Raw genomic sequence first — 21221 nt, forward strand, 5'->3', positions numbered from 1 at the left:
ACCATAACTCCACGTGTACAGTTTGTCTAGTAGATGCATTCATTTGTCGTTTTAAATATACTCTCTTAGTAGAAGTTTTGATTACACAAGAAAACGCTACCGTGTTACGTCGATCGATGATCGCGCAATCGATCCTCGATCGCGGAAAATTGAGTTAATGAGTGATTCAGCTAGTACCCCAACGTGCAGATGGCCATCCGTTTCGGTCTGAAGTAACCTTGGGCGAGTCCTCCTTGGTCGGGTTTTTTTCCCATAGGGTCCCTCGGAGGGTGTCCTCGCCGGGGACCTAAACAGGTCGCGTGGCTTAAAATCATAAGTGCTGATAGTCGCCGATGTCGTACAGCGGCATTGAACCCATCACATTGTGGAAGTGCGAGTAAGCGGCCGCCGCCGACAGCTGCCCAATCGTTGTCGATTTGCTGCCAACACCGGGCGCGATGTTCATCAGGTTGCCGTTCCTTGTGCCCAATGGTTGCGGCTGGTGATGATGGTGGTGATGGTGGAGGTGTTGTTGCTGCTGTTGTTGTTGCTGCTGATGCTGTTGCTGCTGTTGTTGCTGCTGATGCTGCTGGTGGTGGTGCTGGTGTGCGTGAGAATGCGAGTGAGAATGTTGCTGCTGTCCTGGTTGTCCTCCTGGCGTGTGCGCATTGCCCGAGCCCTGATGGTGTGAGTGGTGCGTATGGGCACCATGTTGGTGGGTGGCGTGATGGTCGAGAGCACCGGAACCAAGCCCAACACTGGCCCCTCCCGTTCCGGTTCCTCCCGTCGTGCCACCTCCCAGGACACCCGGAGTGGTTCCTCCACCGGCGCTGTTGGACGTTAGAGTGCCTCCGCTCGTGCCCAAGTGAAGACCACCGGATGTAGCGTGAAGGACTCCACCGGGACCTACAACACCATTTCCGCCGGCCATCGAGGCCAAACTTGGACCTTCCATATCCGAATCGCTCGACGAGTCCAGGTGCTGCTTGTCCGACTCTCCGGTACTGTTGTGGGGAAATTGAGAAAAAAAAATAGAAACCAATCGATTAGAAATACACGAAAAATGCCTCCAATCCATCAGAGCTAGTCGGGAAAGGTGCGCAAACTGCCCATTAACAGACCATACATCTCCGGGCGTTTGCGCGAGCCAGAACTCTTTATTAATCGTTTTCTATTCTGATGAAAAGGCTTCACCGGCGGTCTAACTAATCAATCCATTTCCATCAGCTTGCGAATGTTTGGAAACGTGTTTGGAGAAAAAAGACGTTCTGCTCTCGAACTCAAACGACAAGCAAAATATTTGGGGAAAAAAGGAAGCCGCCGTAAGCATAGCCACAAACAGAATTCCCAAGCACTCGATCGGTTTCGATCAGATGAGTTGAGCGTTGAGTGTGAAAGACAGTTGCTCTTTGGTAATTAATGCCCACCGATCGATTTTTTCTCGGCTCCACCGTTTGAGAACACCTCGTAGGAATAATGTTATATTTATTCCGTATCGGTGAATTTGAATAAATTCAACATTAAATCGCAGCCGTCGTCCAGGACGACTGCAGCCGATAGACACCCGGCGATCAATTAACCTCGATCTCTCCCCAGCAGCTTGATCGAGCAGGCCCCCGCAGGCTGCCGTTGTTAATTTGTAGCGCAGCATTAATTTGCCCCAAAGTGGGGAAAACCCGGAGATACAATATATGAAACACTTCTTCAACACCTTCTCTATCGAGGGAAGCCCCACTCGCGGATCGGCGTGACGGGCAGCGCAGTGAAATAAAGCGAATAGTTTATGCCGCCGGCATCGGTTGTAGCCGTGGCGCATCAATACACACTAGCTGAGAGAGGGGGCCTTTCGGCGGCATCGGTCACAAGCGGCCTCGGACGCCCTTTGGCATGACATGAGCACTTTAGCGTAATTAATTGGTCGATCTAAACACTGGGCAATTTAAAGTTCACGCTTCCCGAATTAATTAGCCACATTCCGGCGAGCGTGTGGAAGCGGGTGTCGTGTGTGTGTTTTTTCTTCTTCCTTTTGCTCGCCTCGGCTGTTGTGTTCTTTTTTTTAATTTCAGACACAATTTGCATACAAAAGCGAACGGAGAGGGTGTCTGGGTGGTTGATAAACAAAAAAAAGGGGGCACTAAATAAACACGCCAACAGCAGCGGGATGAGATGGGAATTGTTTTGCGAAATTTGTCATGCAACGCGCAGCGAAAAGGACAAATGAGCGGGCGCATCTCTCGATTGCATCAAGCAATGCAGCTCATTAGACGGAGAACATGCGTAGTGGGAAGTTACAAATAGCTAGAAGTGTGGCGAAACCAACATGCCATTATGCTTCCTTTTGCAGTTCCATGGTAAACATGTTGAACCATTTTAATACGCTTTTTCGCCGACTCTTGACTCTTCACGCATGCTGCGGGAAGAAACATATGTGCAACATAAATCTTAAATCAGATTTATACAGGCACTAACCGTCGAGAGAAACGTGTTGCTGTTGCTGATTATCAGAGAAACAAACTCAATGTCTTAGTAAAAAAATAATGCGAAACAGTTTCAAATTTATTACAGTATATTTTAAATAAATTATTGATTTCAAATGCTCAAAAATGATCCTGATTGCTCTTAAAAAGTCCCTATTAGTCATTTTGTAGGAATACGCTTTTTTCAATACCAAAAGCCCTGTCATGTTTCGCAGCTTCACTAACATGCCGTCGGTAGCGGCAGAAACGATTCGTGCAACATATTTGCATACACTGGAGATAAGTAAATGAAACACCTTTCAACGCCAAAACGTGAACGGCAGCCCTACTCTGGCCCAATCTTATCGCCATTTAATCGCTTTTCACACATTAATAGCCGCCAATGACAAATTGAGTCGATAACCAAACGCCCGGCCATCATCATGTTGGATTATGTTTTACGAGATCGATCATTTCCTCCATTCCCGGTGGGAGGGTTGAAAGGAAGCTCGTCTGGGGCAGGAAGTGCGGCTGAAAAGCGCATGAAATGGCTCGAAATAAAATTGCACAATTTTGCTCGCTTAATCTAAATCCACCCTCTCGTTCTCTCTTTCTCTTTATCTCTGTCTCTATCTATCTCTCTACCTCTCTCGCTATCATCAATTATTCCAGAACCGTGTCGTCAATGCCGTCATAATGTCATTGTTGATTATCATCCTTTAGCATACACACACACACAGACACCCGTCCAGTGTTTCCCACACGCACCCACAAGAATTTCCACCTCCTTATCCTGCGTGGCCACCCACTCACCCCCGGTTTCCAACCACCCCCATAGTCGGTGTTTCCGTTTTCGATATATTCGCTAAAAATATCTCCACGGTTCGCGGGCGGTGGGCGAGTGTTGGTGCACGGGGACGGGAGACGCAGCGAACATCGTCGTTCCGTCCTGGCAACTCCCCTTCACCATGCCACCACCCACCCGGTACCAGAGAGGGGTGGATGGAGAGAACACACATCATCCGTCGAACACAAGGCGAACTGGGCGAATGTGTTGCAGGAGGAATGGGCTAAACGGGCGGAGGGAAAGCCGTCCAACAACAACAACATGGGTGCAAGTGGTGGGTGGATGGAAACGAAGGGCTACCACGATGTTATCCGATACGCCATTAATTTCCGTGAATGCACCGAGTGTACCCGGGGTCTGGGCGTAAAGCCACGTGCGAGAGCGAAATCGAACCATCAGTGTAAACGTGCGTGACAGAGAGCGCCCGAAGGAGCGCGTTACGAACGACGGCGTAACGGTTACGGGCAGCGTTACCAAAACGTACGCTCTCTCGCTCGCTCTCACTATGCACACGTACGCTCACACACACACACACACACAAACTCACAGGCAACCGCAAGGGAGCGAATACAACCATCATTTTCGGTTCGGTCGGTCGGTCGGTGGTCCGAAAGGAAAAGCCCATCAGCCCATCGAATCCGGGCCATCCATCTTTCGAGGTTCGCGGATCAGGTTTCCGCTCTGCCTTTGTTTGACGAGTTTCGGTTTTTTTTTTGCTCCCACCCCATACACGAGGGGTGGTTTGGTGTGGGAGGTGGCGGTTGGGTGGCCTGGAAAAAGGGCAAGAGCGCGAGCGAGGTTTGCCCGCACACCACACGCCATGCGATCACCAATGGTGAAGGCACGTTATCATTTAAGGGCGGTTTAAGGGCTCAGCTCGCCTGCTCGCTTACTTATCGTGTGGCACCGCTTTCACGTTTCAGGAAGGAGGACACCTTCGCGGTATGAAATCGCACGTCCTTGAGATGATAGAGAGAGCGAGAGAAAGAGCGAGAAAACACACCAAAAGCGTGAGCGAGAAAACACGAACTTCGATGGCTGCCATTTTCTTTTTATCATCCCACCCCCAAAGGATGCGCTGGTGGATGTGTTCACCTTTTAGGGGGTGAAAATTTCGCAATAAAACTGTTGCATAGAATGGAAAATGAAGGGTGGTGCGTGAATGATTTCAAACACCCACATCAGCCAAGAACCCATTCATTGTTGTGTGGGGTTTTTATTTAACCACTAAAATGCCCTTCGATGCGAAACTTCACACCAGCCCCAGTGCGAGAGTGCCACCGGGCAATGGGGATAAAGTTTCTCCCGGATTTCAACACAACCACCAAACATCGTTTCGTCTTACAAACCATCACCCACCGAGTGCAGTTGGGGTGGTTTCTTCGTCAGGCACGCTTCGCCCAAGCCGGTCCGGCTGTGGGTGGTCACCATTGGGTGCACTTTCGCCCTCCCCGGAGTGCATTTTTCCAGGAATGTCTTGCGTGATTAGGAAACCCACAAAGCACTTCGTTAGAAACGCACGCTGTTTATGTTTTCGCGCCACTATGCTGTTTATGCTTCGGGGTTGCGTTTCGCGGCGAACGTGGCCAGTTTGCCAGTAGCCAAGGGTCGGTGGTCTAAACAGGCACGAGTGCGCGACTTTTTTGTGTGCTCTTTTTGTTCGCTAGAGTTCCCACACACAAGGTTGCTTTTAAATGGTCAATAAGTGATGTCCACATTGCACCAAACACCCCGGCAGCTGATCAAAGTGGCGTTTCTCTTGCGCCTGTTTTGTGGAGGCACTTGCATCGTGCGTCTATAAACATATGCATCACGCTGGCTTTGTCTTTTTTTAGTTCTTCATCTTCACGATGGCTTCAGCCTTGGAAGATATCCGTCATCATTGTGCGCTGTTTAATGGTGTTTAATGCAACTCATTTAGCTGGAACAGAACGAGCTTCAAACAAAGGACGATATCGATAACCAATCGCATTCATCTTCATCAAGCAAATGAATGTTCCCCGGCATACATTAACACTGGCTACTAATGATGTCGTCGCCTGGACGTCCTATCATGGGCACATGAAAAACGTATAAATTCAAATCACCGCCACGAACGCAAAATTGATGCCACAATCGTAACAATCGTCTTCACACGGCACGCCTTGGGGAGCTTGGATCTATCAACACCCGCCTGACCAACAAGACACACACACGCACATATGCTGCCATACGATTCCCAGTCACTTCCTTCGGACCTAACGCAACTAGACCGGGACGTGCCCCCCAGGTCGGCAACTTCCTCCCACGTTGAAAAATAGCTGTCCGAAGCCTTGCGAAGCCCACCGAGCGCACAGGGTGGCGTCCGAGCTTTCATGGCGCGTGAACGTGCGTCAGAAAGCCTTTGGGGAAGGAAACTTGGTGGAAAAAGGGCCACGGTGAGGGCGGACGGAACCCTCTGGCGTGAAAGAAAGTTACCGGTGAGTGAAAGAGACGAAAAGCAACGGAACAAAAAAGGAACACACCGAGATGGTTGGGAAAATTGCCGCCAACGAAGCCGGGCGGGCGAGCTTGAGGGGAAAAATCCATATTGTGGCTGAAATTCGATATTTTTATTTACATTTTATTTATCTCCCGGCTCCCTGGCCCTCCCGCTTTCCCGCTTCTCGAGCCCCGAGCGGGTGCTGATGTGGGTTTTCTCCGGAGCCGAACCCGGTGAGACACACCCGGTGGGGGAGGACCCGTGGCTAAGGACGAGTGGACGCTTCCGTTGGCCGGGGAATTGGTGTGGCGCGAAAGGGACGAACCTTGAGCTTCTTCAATTTCAGCCTCGTCTCGCAAAGGGTGGGCTTTCGTTTGCTTGGCCCGGGCCAGAGCTGCCCTTGGCGGAGTACGGAGTTTTCCATTTCGGAATGACACTGCAGCCGGACACAAATTTGCAGTCGCTGTCCGGAGGGCAAAATCAACGATGCATTAGGACAATGCGCTTTAGTGAAAGACCAACGAACAATGGCGTTGATTGTGGAACTTCTTTTGTTTCAACCAGACGGGCTAATGTGGCTGAGTTGATAAGGAAAGGCATTAGTCACCTTATCCGAAATGTCATAGTTACATTTTTCATTCATTTTTCTGTCAGAAAAATGCATCTTTTAATAATTGTTTCATTCTGCCTTTGTTTGGAAATTTACGGATTTTATTTTACATCCAAAAATTGTGACATTTAGACCCAAAAGTTGATTCTTCAAAAAGCTTAATGCTCTTTTTCTTATAGCACCCAAATAGGACATCTTTATCGATCAGCTTTGTCAGGATAATTGAGCTGTCGATTTGTCAGGAAAATTGAGATCTTATTTCCTGACGGCGATCTCACAAATCAATCAGACATTGATTTCCATTCACTCCTAATTATTAACTGACCGACAAATCAACACCGTAACACGCTGTTTTGTAAGGGCTGTTTGATTAATTTTCTCACATTTTAAAACTCTAAATCTCAATCCAATTCCGAACATCGATTGCTTCAGAAAACAATAGCAGAAATTAGAAGAAAATGCAACAGTTGAAACACACGATCGGTACTTACTCTTTGTGCTCAGCTGCTCGGTCCCGTTGCCGTCGATTCTTGAACCAGTTTGAAACCTGCATCGGATAGGTAATGGAAGAAACAACGAGAGAAGAAACACAAATTAAGACAAATCTCTAAGGGGGATGAAACGGAGCGCGACGCATTATAATTGGAATCCATTGTCGGGCCATTTTCGAATGAAATGGGCTCAAATTTATTTGTCTTTATTAAACGGAAGCACAATCCACTCAAGAATGGTGATAATTATCTTAACGACGGTATGATGGATGAATGAGCTGAGAACGGAAACAAAACTTATAGAGCAATCTGCTGCCAATTCTCGTACAATTGATTGCGGATGTCCTGAATCGGTTGAAACGGCAGGAATTCGAAACATAGTACATACATTTTTCAAAAATTCTTCCACATCTTTTTTCTGCTTTTGAAAATTCCGTCATAATCTGGGAATTTCGCCAGGATACGAATGCTTCCACATACCATTCGCTTCCGAAGCTGGGCCTATTACATTACATCGCACGCCAGCAGGCATGCGAGGCCGATGATACCCTGTATCATATCGCCCAATCTTGCGCCCCTGGCAGCGACAAGGGTAGGGATCTTTCTGATTGCATCCAAGTGATAACCCTGACAGAAATGATCATTGTTGAAAGCGCTGCTGGAGAAGATGCTACCGGCCGGTCGGCCTGACGCCAGTTAATCCGTTTAAGGGCTACAGCCTTTTATCCCTCGGCGAACGGTGCAGGAGATCCTCACACAGAAAATATAAAACTCAACATACACACACACCCAAACAGCGCACCCCCGGATCTCTTTTCGTTCCACAAAAAAGGGCAGGAGATATTATTAATTGTAATAATAATAATCCGATCAAATTTCTCCTCCGATGTGCCACGCTTCGGGTACAACCAAGAGACCAACTCGGGATGCCAGCCAAAAGGTACCTCCGGGCGCGATAACTCGGTGAGGTGAAGGAAGGAGAATAAGAGGGAAAAAATGTGCCGGCAGGTTGCGGGACACCCCCATCGGCAGGAAGAGCAGCAGACGGTGATCGAAAAGGAAGCGCAGGCGGAAAATGCAGACAACAACAGTCTTATCACCGAACCGTGGCTATCAAGTTTCCTATCATCCGGCTCAAAGGGCCCTCAATGACTCTGGCCCATGGCAATGGCTTCCGCAAGGGCAGTTAATTTTTACCGAAAAACGTACAAAACAAACCTGCACTTTGAACTCCTTTGAACAGAAAAAAACAGCCCTACATGGCTTTCCGGTGGAACCAAAAAAGTAAAAAAAAAGAACTCAAGGACCCGCTTACAACCTGTCCGAAAGACGACGGAACCTGGGCCCTTACCTGTGTCGTCGTTAATCCGGTCGCTTCGGCCAGCTCCCGTTTTTCCCTCGGCGATGGGTACGGATTATGGGTGTACCAATCGCGCAGGACCGATCTTGATTTTTCCTGAAAAATCAAAGAGAAAAGGAAGAATTATACGCTGTCGGGCATCGTGGGTGAAGGCGGAATCCTGCCAGGATACAGTGCTGCATTCCGGGCGAATGATCCGATCATGATCGCGTCCGTTAATCTCGTTTGGGATATTTTGTTTTCATCTCGAGCAGGTTTTCGCCGCTTTCTTCCCGCGTACGAAGGGTAGGGAAAATTATATCCTTTTGCGGGGGGACAGCCAACTCACCTTAAAACAGTAGCTCGTTTCCTCGCCGTCCCAGATTGTGCGCGGTAAGGGAAATTTGCGCCGAACTCGATACTTTCCGACCGCTCCGAGTGGTCGACCGCGAAGCTTCTCCGCTTCCACGTAGTGTGCTATGGGAAAAGAAATGATGGAAAAAGAGAAATTAACGCACTTTTCCCCCAGCTATCTCCCGTGATAGGCGTGACGTCCTCGACTTTATGCTATACATTTCGCTTTTGCTCATTTAACGATCGAAGTCATGATTTCACACTCACTTTCGACGACTTCTGCGTGTTTTGAGATCCAATTACGATGGTCATATGACACCCGAGTGTTGATACAACTCTCATGGCCTACTAAGCTGTGCTGGGGTAAACTTTGAAGGAACTAAATATCGATCAAAATCATATCTGCGATCGATAATCGAAAGTCACTCCACTCTATCTCTTTCCAGGACAATTATCGATCATATTTAGAAGGCACTTCCCTACGTAAATCCTCGTCAATAAATCTGGTATAAAATACTGCTCATGCTCACAATGCATGGCAAAATTGACACCTTGTCGAAATTTGAACAATTCGTTCACACGATGTTCAACAAGCGAACGAAACACCAGAGTACGACTCACTCTAGCTTAACACCTTCGTTGTGGCGCAGCATCAAATGAAGCATAAATTTATTGCGCACAGCTCAGCTCTCCGACGCACCACCAATAAACCACGTTCGAATCATCGCGGTAGCTGTCGTAAAATTAGGGGCTGTTTCTGTTGCGGACAACCGCCCCTTCGAAAATATCGACCTCCACCAACCCAAACCGACTCCCACCCGGCCCAAAACCCACGGGACGTGACGCCCGTGTTAAATTATGATGCTCGTAAAAATCGAACAACTCCTTACCCAAAGCCCCCAAAAATGTGTGAACTGCGAATTTGAGACGCGCGCGCCCCCTATCATAAGGGGTGAAAAGGCAAACCCGAAAAAAAAAATCAGGACCAAATCACTCGTACAAAAAGCCCGGGATTCGGGCGACCATTGCGCTTGATTTATTGGTGAGAACAAACCGATCCGAGCCGCGCGCGCGGACAACCACGCGGAGAGAAATTTGAATAACAAATGCGGCGCATAAACCGTGTCCCCTTAGTGTCCCGTGGTCGCTGCTAGGACCGCTGCGTCTGGCCGCGAAATCCGGTTCCGACGCGCGTAGGGAATTTGGTTGTTTAGCTAAATTAAAAGGTGCCATCAGAAACGCGTATAAATAATTATTGACAGATTGGAGCCCGGCAGAGAGACGTTCTCAGAAGCGCTCGCGCAATCGCGGACCTGGAATCGGTGGTGTTGGAATTTATTCCCAAGAACCTCGCAGGTGACCACGCACCGGCGACACATTCCGTGAAGCCAGACAGGTTCGTCTGAAGCCACGCAGTGAGAGGGTAAGTTTTCTTTTCGTTGGTCAAGCGCTCGCTGGAGTTTTCCTGCGATTACGATCGCGTTAAAACAGACCGAGAAATGTGTATCGCTCTAAGCGACCGATAACCACCCACAACGAAGTCGCGCGTGTGGCACCGGTGTCCTATCAGAGCGCGATCGTGAAAGACAAAACCCCGGTACCTAACTAATATCTAAGTGATCCGTCTCGCAGCTCCATTCCTCGCACCGTACGATCACCTTCCCCAGAGTCCCAGGGCGGGCAATAAAAATGAAAACTGACACTCGACTGTCAACTTCGCGTGCGGCGAAGGTAATGGGAGCGATACCTCCCGAGGACTTCCCTGACAGATCACTAGCGTGGAGAGTGGACGGTTTTTATACTCCTCTTCTTCTCTCGCTCTCACACCAACTCCAACTCCAAAAGGATCCCATCACAAGAATGTCGAGGTCGAGATCGCTTACCTGTGGCGGCGACCAATCCGTTCTGGGTGCGCTCCTTATCAGTACGCTCCGATCAGATGCTGCGTGTGATACCTTGGGCCACCCGTGGAAGACCAAAGTGGACACCACGAGCGGACGTGTGGCAAGCTCAAGAAGAAACGCAAGAAACATCCCCAAAGCCTCACGCGCAGCCCATCAGCTGCTCGCGTAAACTGGCTGACCTTCCGGGGCTGGTCGTAAGGATGAACCACCAGACAAGAGAGGAACTCCAGTGTCTCCGTCTGAAGGTGTCAAGTTTGCTATGGTCCCGCGTGTGCGTGTGCCAGTTCGATTCCACACCGCTTGGTTCGATTCCTGGCCATTCGCGAGTGTCCGGATCGAAATGAAATAAAACGGACCCGGGGTCCATAATTTTTAGAGGCAAATAAATATAATTGCTCCCTCACGCGGGGTCACTCCTCAGGAGTCCCTCAGCCTGCAGATCCAATCCCCCCAGCATGCGCCGACCAGGCGATCATCTTTCGATCTTGCGACGCTTCTGTGCTCATGTTCGGTTCCGTTGGACATATTTTAGTGCCGTACGGACGCTCGGGCACCCAGCGGTCGTATCGCTTTTTGAAGCCAGCATCTGAGAGCGTTTTATTATTGTTTTATTGGATTCGTTTTTCTTGTTTGTTGTGTATTTTTCGTTGGGCTTCGTATTCTTACTTATCACCGTCTGACCGAATAATCGACCTGAGAGGGCTGTTTGGAAGCGTCCATGCAAACAGGTTTTCATCGAAGAACAAGGAGTATATTAAAAACCCCAAACACACACACACACACGAACTGTCGTCCACGGGTCTGGAGAGGGAGTTTTTTTTCTATCCTTCCTTCACGTCGTGCGGTTGGCATCTCACCGGAGACAGACTCGCCTGGTGCGGTTCTTATTTCTCGTGTCAACTCGGCGACATTCTCGGAAGAAGCACGGTAACCCGCGTGTGCTCCAGATGCCAACCCGTGGCCTCGGTTAGGAATAAAATAGATACGATAATCTACAAAAGTCACCCGTGGTCCGATGGCGGCTAGCAGATCGACAACGACCCGAGTTCCCCATTGACAGCGACGAGGATCGGACCGAAAAGTCGATCGATCATAAAATTAAATGTCAATCAAAAGTTTAAATTCCAACGATAAGCGGCATAAAGCGGCTTCGGGCTCTGGTTTGCCGGAAGATTATTATCCTGTGCCCATGCCCATGTGGCGGCAATATAGTCCCAAGCCCGTGTACCAACCTGAACAACCGTAACCGACGCACTTGCCGCAGCAGAGTGGATACTTTTAAGGCTTCGTTAGAGTTCGCATCACTTGCCCTGCAGTACGCTTGATGGCGCTTCAACGCTAGGGCACATATGTTCTGGGCACCCCGATTGAAAAAAGGCTTCCTTTCGAATGCGCAAGAACCTTCCCTCGTTTGGAGTTGGTTAAAAACTGCACATCGAAGTAGACCGCAGCGTTATGCGAGGCGTTACCATGGCGATGAACCAGCGTCATCAAACAGCAGGCCATCGAGATGTGGCAGGACCAAACGGTCCAGGGGTTTCGGTAATTGGATCAGCGATCCTCCAAAGCCGGCTATTGAGAATCCCGAACCGACCGGTCGGTACCGTTTGCGTACGTTAACCCGTTCGTCAAGCGAACGACAGTCGACGGCATATGTTTTCACTTAAACGCACATCACAAGCCAGGTCGGCAAGAGGGTGGCACAACGGACATGATGCCGATAAATTTAGACTCCCTCGTGTACCAGAAATCGGTTCGCGGTTGTATCATCGACGAAGGAAATGCTTCTCACTGGTAACGCTTCAGCTGGACCTACCTTTGAGCCACAGGGCTTGTAGTTTGGCGTGGTTGTGCGGTGAGTACTGGTGGTGTTCGAGCAGACGGTACAGTTCCTTGAAGTTGCCCCGATGGAACGCAACTACCGCCTTCGCTTTCAGCACGGACTCGTGCAGCTGCAGCTTATCACACTGCGGCAGGGACCACAGAAACCGGCCTAGTCGCTCCACATTACCTGCCTGCTGTAGAACCTGTTGTGGGAATGACATTGAAGAGAGAGAAAAGGAGCATTTAGTCGATTTTTGATAAATTTTCATGCTGAATACTCAAAATTTCCACGTCCCAAATGATGTAAAATGCTTGACACTACGTATATTTTTGGGAAAGTTGATACCGTGTACATTGATGCGCGAGATTCGTTGATCAAACCGGGGACACATCCATCTTAAGCAGCGGTCTTCACGAACCGTTTAGCGCCCCCAGATGTGGCAGGGAACGGCATAGTGGTTCCCCGGGAGGAGCTCAAATAAAATGAAAATAAATCACCCGCCACACATGTTCGTCTCGCGCAAAGACAAACGCATCCCGACCGCGGGTTTGTGGCTTCCTCGAAACGGGAATCAGACCATGTCGTTAAAACCCCCGGGGCCCGATTGCAAAGTCACCGGGCAGAGCCACATCTGACGGTCATATGTTAACGGTTATGACAAGTTTATTAGATCGCCTTGCGACGATGATGACGACACGAAGCATGGTTTGTAGATGCGCACCAGCATCATACAACCGATGCAACCGCTTCCTTGGCGACCTCAGCAAGTGTGGCACATTGTTGCAAACTGCTCGTGACAGCTATTTAAGGAACTGGAGTGCGCTACCTTCAACCGGAACGTGGTTAGTTACGCTCCCGAGAGTCAACGGCCCTTCGAAGTCATGCCGAAATTCCTCGGTGCGTCCCAGGAGCCGGAAATCATCGCGGTTACGATTAGCTGCCGGTTCGGCTTCTGCCACGCAGGAAGTCCATAAATTTTGTCGCTTACAAGCTGCTTAACATCTCACCAGGGATGAGATCTTGTTTCTTTCTGCCCTAGCGCCGGAACATTCCTTTTTCCGAAATTCCCCCGGGTGCAATAGGAGCCCTTAAGTGGGTTGGTTTAGGGGGATATTGAATTATTTTCCCAAAACAAACACACACTCACACACGCAGCCGGGGGTTTTCCGGAAGTTATTGCTTGGCCAAATTCAATTTTCCTCTCCGATACACAATCATCCCTCCCATCTGGTGGTGGCCGCGAATTGTCGCGTGAACGATGTCGATCCGTGCGGTAAGACTTTTGGCACATCCTTGCGGGGTAAGATTATTAGCGGGATCAACACTAATTTCCCTCAACCACGGCGACGACTGATTCGTGCTGACAGAGGCGACGGCTCGTGCGCGATTACGCCCAATGCCGATCTCTTCGCCCAACGCTACAATGTAGCACCCGCGGGATGATGAGCGGGCTAATAATATCGACTTAAGGGCCGAGAATCATGCCGTGATGAAATGTGGTTTTGACATTTACATGCATTTTGTGGGCCAATAATCATCCGCACCGCACGCGGGGAGTTATGCTGGCAGAAGCTGATTGATGTGGAACATCGCATCACGAAGGGACGTGGCGATATGCAAAGTACGTGGCGGTGATGTTCGGAGGGGTGAACCGCGCTAGCGAACGCGAATGAGTGTGAGTGTTAATTAATCAAATTAAAAAGGTAAAATATCCAATCCGACACCCGAACGAGACTCCTCTCGCAACATTGTAATGTACGTGAAGGACAGTATCTGCCATGTTCGGAGGTTGACATTTTGAGATCGCCCAAGGTCGAAAATTAGGTAGATGGTTTTTGCGAAGAACTTGAAGGATACGCTTTCAAAAAGTCATCATCATCGCAGATAAGCAATGACATTTTCCGACAGACGGTTTGGCAGATGTTTGACAGGACTGCTTAGATTGAAGCAGCATGATTGTGGAATACATCCTACATGGCCATGTTCAAGCAGATTGCTTCGTTTGTTCACCTCACAAAATCTCACTTCCTGCTAACATTGATAATGCTGGAAGTTTTTTTTTGTGTATTTTTAAAGAGACTTTGAGCCAGCTTGGCTACATTCGCCTCTAAATGCTGGAAGTGGTAGGGAATTTTCAGCCTTCTCCCATCGACGTCTCACCTCGCGGAAGGCCTCTAACGTGCCTCGCACCATCGAAGTAGGTCCACGAAATGTGTGCATCATCTCGTCTGTTACCATTTGCGTATTACTTACTGCAATTGATGCATCGGTGCACGCGATCATACAACTACCAACGCACGCATCCCACACCCGGTATGTTGGCGAAACTATGTTGCCCATAAAATACCCTCCACACACAAACATAAATTCTCCCCCTTTTCAACCCCTTCTCCTCGGCGCTAAAAGCAGGGCAAAAGGCGCGTTGTAGGTGCACATATACACATTCGGGAATGCATGGGCCAGCCGGTGCGCTATCAGATATCGCCACCGGCATCAGTTCTGATTCGGTGGGAAAATATTTTCCCCACGCATTCGCACTTTTTGGTGCCGGTGCTGAGGTGTTGTTTTCATTGGCTATAGGAATACCATTTTTTAGACTTTTGTTGATGTTTTTTTTGTTTTTCAAATTCTATTTTGCCGGGAGTATTAACGACGATGCACTTGACGCGAGTGGCTTTTCCAGACGCGAGTTGCGACAACCTGGGAAGCGGTTTTCTGTAAACCAATGCCCCTCGAAGACGACAACCTTGATCACGCGTGAAGGGGCTTTTAATTTCGGCTAAACACCCACGGGCCCGTTCGCCTTGCGTAAGTGACCACCTAACTGGTTCGCGACTCTCGCACACAATGGTCCGGAATCGGTGTTGAATTACACCGGAACGGGTTGACGCAACGCTGGCGCAGTGAAAGGACTCTGGGAGGCGTTTTTTATTCACCTGTTGAATTGATGAATGCTAGTAATATTCCGCCATCGCTCGATTTATACACTCTCCGTCTAATGGATCCCTAATGGTTGCGAATATTACGAAGATATTTTAAATTCCCATAACATAAATAAGCCTCGATAGACGCACGGCGAGACGCAATGTTGCTCACGAGATCGTCGTCGAAACCTCGCAAACGTGCCAATGTTCTTGCTCTTCCTGCACGAGAGACGAGGAGCAACATTCTCCACGGCGTCCGGGCTGCACCGAACATATGTAACATTAATTTGTATGCGCTATTTTTAACTGACTCTTCCCGGCGACGTCTCGTGGCCGGTCGTTCGGCGTTGCGGTTAATAAATCTGCGCTACCGGGGACCAACACGGTTCTTTCGTCCTCCTAGATACTCCTATCCGGGTCTGCCGATCGTCCGTTGGGGTGTATGTTTTTGTACTCTGTCGCAAAATCGCTACAACGTAGCGAATGGTTCACCTTTATCGTTTTGCTAGCAACTCGTGCTGGATGCGATTGGGTGACGATCGCGAGGAAATTAAATCAAACTTCAACGTCGGATGGAAGGTGAATTGAGGGATCCATATTTTACGACCCAAACCGACATGAGATGATTTTCGAGGGAAGACGAAATAGGCATAACCCATGTGTCCATCGCATTGCCATAAAAACGGCGACATTGAACACCGCGGAACGTGACTCGCGCACCGGTGTTCGGTTTATCAATTTTTTAGCACCGGGGAAGCAGATTCTTTCGAGGGTCGTTTGCTTATTAAAAATAGAACATCTCTGACACACGGCCGGCTGTTGGCATGTAGCAGTGAGGATCATCTCAATGTTGCCATCGTTGCGTTGGCGTTAAAGGCCGGTGGTTTGACGACAAAATTGTTGCTTTATTACCGATCTTCGAATGGACAATTTATTGGCTACTAGTGAAAGCACATTTACTAGGTTTATTAACGGAAATAGTAGAATAATAAGAAGCTAAACTAATTTCGAAGCATCACTGGAAATACGATTAAAATTTGATTGCATTAAACTTCCCGGAAGATGATTTTTCTCTACTCCCTAAAGCACTATCCTGTTGACCGAGAAGTCCTCAAAAAAAAAGATTTCGAGTGTCCTTCTCTTTTGGGACACTTATTTGCACGCCTCAACCAGACCGCGGCCACTTGACTGGTTTCTCTTGTCGCTAAGGGGTCGCTTAATTTTCCTTCAAATGCAAACAGAACCGCAGAGAGGAAGTAAAGATCAGACGACCGATTCGGAACCGATTGGTCCGGAGTGTCGGAGTGTTTATGAAGCACTTTTGAACGGACCATAAACACGCCAAGAAGCCGCCACGCAGAAAGGGAAAAAGAGTAAACAATCATGTGTTTAACACATTTGCCGGGGCGCGTCTTCTGGATGGTCACTGTTCAAGGACCTTTTTCACTGGAACGATCCGGTCCCGGTCGGTCTGGAACCATATGTTGGACCCGGCAAGTCGGCCGGTAGCTGAAGCGATTTTTTGGTCAATTATTCACTCAAGGTCTTGGCCTGCAAATGGGTGCGGCTCGTATAGGGAAGCTCGTCAAGAATCAAACCCGCCACCATCTGAATCTCATTGGCTGCGATTGAGAGTTCACCCTTTTGCTGGAGGAGGCATTTTGGGCTGCACTTTTCAGTGTATGCCTCACGATCCTCGCCCTTCTGAGTGCATAAACGGCAGAGCCATTGCACCCAACGCATTCAGTTGGAAAAGCACGCTGGAAAACGCTTTTATTGCAGCAAACACAACCCAGATCATTCAACGAGATCCCTCCGGTGCATTTGTATGTGTTTGTGACGCACAAAAGTAGTTGCATTGTTGTCTAGTGTGTGCCTTTTCCCCGTTGCGCGCCACATTCTCCGTTAGAAGGGACGATCCCCCTTCCACCACATGCACACACACACACACGCACACGGCAAGAAGGCGCTGTGACGGGATGGCTCAAATGTCAGCCCTTACGCGGCCCGGGGATTCGTCCACCAACTGGCAAATGATATCGAATTACACCTCTTTTACCACCGCATCCTTCCTGGCCTCATCAAACCCCGCGGTATACCGTCCATCCGTGCATACCGTAGTCGAATCTGGCCACCATTAGCGGGCAGAATCGGAGGGGTGCTCGGTGAGGTGGAGAAAAAATGCCATCAAAAAGGCTAACTCCTCCCGGGAGCCCGGAAAATTACCGGCGGTGTGTTCTTTTGCTTCTGTTTTTTTTTTGTTGGTTGTTGTTGCTGTCGTTGTTTTGTTCCATTCGATGCGCTTCTAGTTGGCGATCAAACGGCGCAAATGGGTTTCTTTTGAACTCGACACACGGGGTCCCGTTCGTAAAACCAACAAACGCCATGTTTGGGATGCTCTAAAAATTGGGATTTTATTTTAATATGTTAAAGTTCGATAGCTTTAAAGCATCGAAATGATAGCATTCTGCTTAGAATTCCAGACAACAATCTTTTTTCTAAAATCAAGTTCAATAATAATTGGTATTTCTGGGCATTCTTCCATGCAGAGTATCATGTAAAAAACTCCAAATATTTCTGATCACTTGCAAACAGATTAATGAAGTGTAGGTTTCTATCAAGAACTAGAAAATGTAGAATAACAAGAATGTTGTTTTGCACTTGTAAATGTTCATTGACTTCACAATAACGTTCTTTTTCTGTCGTAAAGCTTACGGGGATGGAATATCCAACTGATAAAGAGCCTGCCCATTTAGAAGCTAGATCTCATGCTCCAGCTAAAGCTACCTCCCAGGCATTTATGACGCAGTTCCATGGCTGGACATTATGCCATCGATGTTTATGGGATATTAAAACGAAAGTGCGCGCTGCCCATTTGAGCCCATTTAAATTCTCCCCTCCTCAAATGCACTTCCCTTGGTCAAGCATCCACTCCCACCCGTGGATTCTGAATCACTTCTTGTTAGCAATAATTAGCTCGCCTAAATTTAACCAGTCCCAGCTTCGTTCGACAGCTTCCCAACTCGGCCACGAGCTGTTTCCGTCACCTAAGCGCACCCCAAACGAGGGCCACCCCACGGGGAGCCACTAGCCCATAATGTTACCCCTCGGCTTGACGGAAAAAGGCACGCCAGGTTGATGGAGCCGGTCGTAAATAAGCCCGGCAGGAAAAATCGAAACAAAAACAAACCGAAAACAGGCTAACCCCCGATAAATGGGGGGCAGCACCGATTTGTGTACGCCATTACACGAGCCCAGACTGGGCGAGATTCTCACCCCGGTGGTGATTCATGGCCGGTTAATATTCGATTCCAAACGCTCGCACAGTGGACAGTCGCATCTCGCTCACCTGTCGGACATTCCGAGCGATTTTTCTCACTTCCTTTCGTAGTCAGCCCAGTGAGAGGATCAAGATGATTCCGGATCATCCAAGTTGTCGCGTTTCAGGTGGCGTGTGTTTTACGATTATGCGCTTGACCGTACGGCTTTCCCCGATCGCGGCCAAGGTGAGAACGGTCCTCTGAGATGCAGGCGTTCGGTGGAAAGAACACGAAAATGCGCCAACAGCTCACCGGGATTGAAGCGAAGACCAAGAACGGCTGGGGACAACGGTGGAGAGAAAGATAAACATTCCCGGGGTGCGCGTAAATTTATCGCCTTCCTGGGTACGACGGTTTCTGGGCAGCTTCAGCGATCGTTTGGTTCGTTCCAAAACAAAACCAGATTTTTTAAAAACACACTCACACATAAAATGGATAAATGGATGGAAGGATGGGAGAAATGCACAAGATTCGATAGTCTTCGGTGTTCCGTTGCTGCTCCGTCTCCGTAAACTGTCCAACGAAACAATTGGCACGGGTTGGTCGTTAGCTTACTGATTAAATGTGCAGCAAACGGATCAGGACATCGAGAAACCGTGGCCTCTTCGATCGCAAGTCGCTGATAATCGTTATCGCACGGGTGAAACTGAATCTGGCAATATTAATGAAAGATTCAAGCGTTAGGGAGCTGGCGTAAACGGCCGATGTAACACCGGTTTATTGCGCATGTCAAAGCGTAAGCGAATAAATGATGCGCTTGGTGTTATATCACATCAATTATGCGCTTTTTGTTATTGTCTTTAGTGTACATCTCTTCCCAGTTTGCGCGTGAGCATTTATTGATTAATATTATGCAACCGGTGAAATGATAGTAAAAAGTTTCGAACATGAATCGGATACATGTATCAAGCATGATATCCTATCTACTGTTTTAGGGATAATATTTTTGAATCATATCTGATTCATACGATATAAAAGAATGAAATCTGAAGCACTCTTTATCCCCAGGATTTCATTGTCTTGGTCTTATAACAGTTTAATTGAATTGAAATCTTTACATCTTTACATAAATTTTTTACATTGAATCTTTAGTTTGATTATTAAATTTTTATAGAAATATACGAACGTTGATTTGTAAATATTTATGGATAATACATAAAATATCCATATTTTCTACGATATATCTTCGAAGATTAATATTAAATTTAATGTCTTTGAAGTGGCTCATAGAATCGAAATGTCGATAGCAAAGATCATCCTTTTACCAGCTGAAAGACGTCCTTCGAACAAAGCAGGACGAAGGCATGAAACGAAACGGATCACAGCAGGCATGTTCATGGAACCGGTAGCAACCGTCATCTTCCCCACGGTCAACAACGGCAACCGGTCTAATCCGTTTGACGTTTTCATCGCCAACACAAAAAAGGCTAAACGCACAGTTCCCGGGTGCGAACACAATAAACCTCCGGTTGGGTTGTGCAGGAGTAGGAGAGATTTCCCAACCCACACGCACGCACGCACTGCCCATTGATGATCAAACGCTTGTGACCCGTGTCAGCGCGACAGCGTTTATCGTTTTGCGTGCGTCGTTCGAACAGCTTCCGGCCACATTTCGGTTTTGTGTGCTCTGCTCTTCAGACCAACTCGTGGAAATGTCCTAATCGCACACGAATGAGTTCAAAGGGAAAAAAATCGTTTCTTTTTATGTTTTTTTTCTCGACCTTACACACTCTCTCTCTCTCTCTCTCTGTTATGTGTCTGGTCTCATGATTCTTCCCCCCCCCCTCCCCCTCTCTGCTCACCTCACACACACACGCCACTTGCTCCTGGGTGAAGCCGAAACTCGGCAACGATTCGCGATCAGCCGCACTCACGCTGGTCCCATTCTGCGCGATCAGCTCCAGATCGGCGTCGGTCGTGGCGCTGCCCCCATTATTGTTGTTGTTGTTGTTCACACTATTGCTGTTGTTGTTGTTGTTATTGCTGTTGATCACCAACGTTCCCGCACCACCACCTCCCCCGCCCCCGCCCTGAGGGCTGAATGTTGGGGGCGTTTGTTTGGCGGCCGCCGCCGACAGCTCGTAGTAATCGCTGGTCGGATGCTGCAGCATATTTCTGTGTTTTGTTGTTGTTTTCTCGTGATCTCGTTACCCCACACCGCTGCACAGATTGCACTTTCCACAGCTAGCTAGCCAAAGCGTGATCCTCCAAGTGAGGTTCGGGCGAAAAACACCCGCGAATTGCTTTCGGGATAATCCACTCACTGACAGGAAGGAAGCACAATGGCACACGCTTATCGGCTTGTTTCCGGTGGTTTTAACACCTCACCACCGTGTTCGGGATCTTTTTGACAGGCGGACGAAAAAGGAGAACATTAACACATTTGTGAAAACACACCCACACACACACACACGCACACAGTGGGACACAATCCAATTTGCTTTGATTTGCAGATATCACACAAGAGGAAACTCGCTTTGCGGCGAGTGGATGGGTGCTAATTAAAAAAAAAACGCCTAACGATTGCACTACTTTTCCATTCGCTTCCGGTGACTCGTTACAATGACTCTCTATTCTGCCCGCCGACGCACGGTTGCTTTCCGATTCGATCACGTACGCGGACTTTTGTGCGACAAATCGGCCGACGATAGGCCTGCGGATTCCGCGCGCGTTGTAACGGCTCGTTCCACGATGGGGAGTTTTTCCTTGGT

The 21221-nt window shown here is 48.5% G+C and overlaps 1 protein-coding gene across 1 annotated transcript; it reads right to left on the bottom strand.

Annotated features, from left to right (window-relative positions):
- Window positions 1-310: 310 nt before the first annotated feature.
- On the bottom strand, window positions 311-20621 carry LOC128731316 (protein sine oculis). The gene is made up of 6 exons (XM_053824425.1): window positions 20313-20621; window positions 12258-12468; window positions 8533-8660; window positions 8196-8300; window positions 6845-6900; window positions 311-983 (listed from the first exon to the last, which is right to left on the bottom strand). The coding sequence occupies exons 1-6, from the start codon at window positions 20619-20621 to the stop codon at window positions 311-313; spliced, it is 1482 nt and encodes a 493-aa protein (XP_053680400.1).
- Window positions 20622-21221: the final 600 nt, after the last annotated feature.

This window comes from Anopheles nili, chromosome 2 (genome assembly GCF_943737925.1).
Source record: "Anopheles nili chromosome 2, idAnoNiliSN_F5_01, whole genome shotgun sequence".
Lineage (NCBI taxonomy): Eukaryota > Metazoa > Arthropoda > Insecta > Diptera > Culicidae > Anopheles > Anopheles nili.

Coding starts and splice junctions, on each gene's coding strand:
- LOC128731316 (XM_053824425.1), bottom strand. CDS start 20,621: ATGCTGCAGCATCCGACCAGCGATTACTACGAGCTGTCGGCGGCGGCC. Junction 6,901..8,195: donor CCGGATTAACGACGACACAG/GTAAGGGCCCAG, acceptor TATCCGATGCAG/GTTTCAAACTGGTTCAAGAA. Junction 984..6,844: donor CGAGCAGCTGAGCACAAAGA/GTAAGTACCGAT, acceptor TCCCCACAACAG/TACCGGAGAGTCGGACAAGC.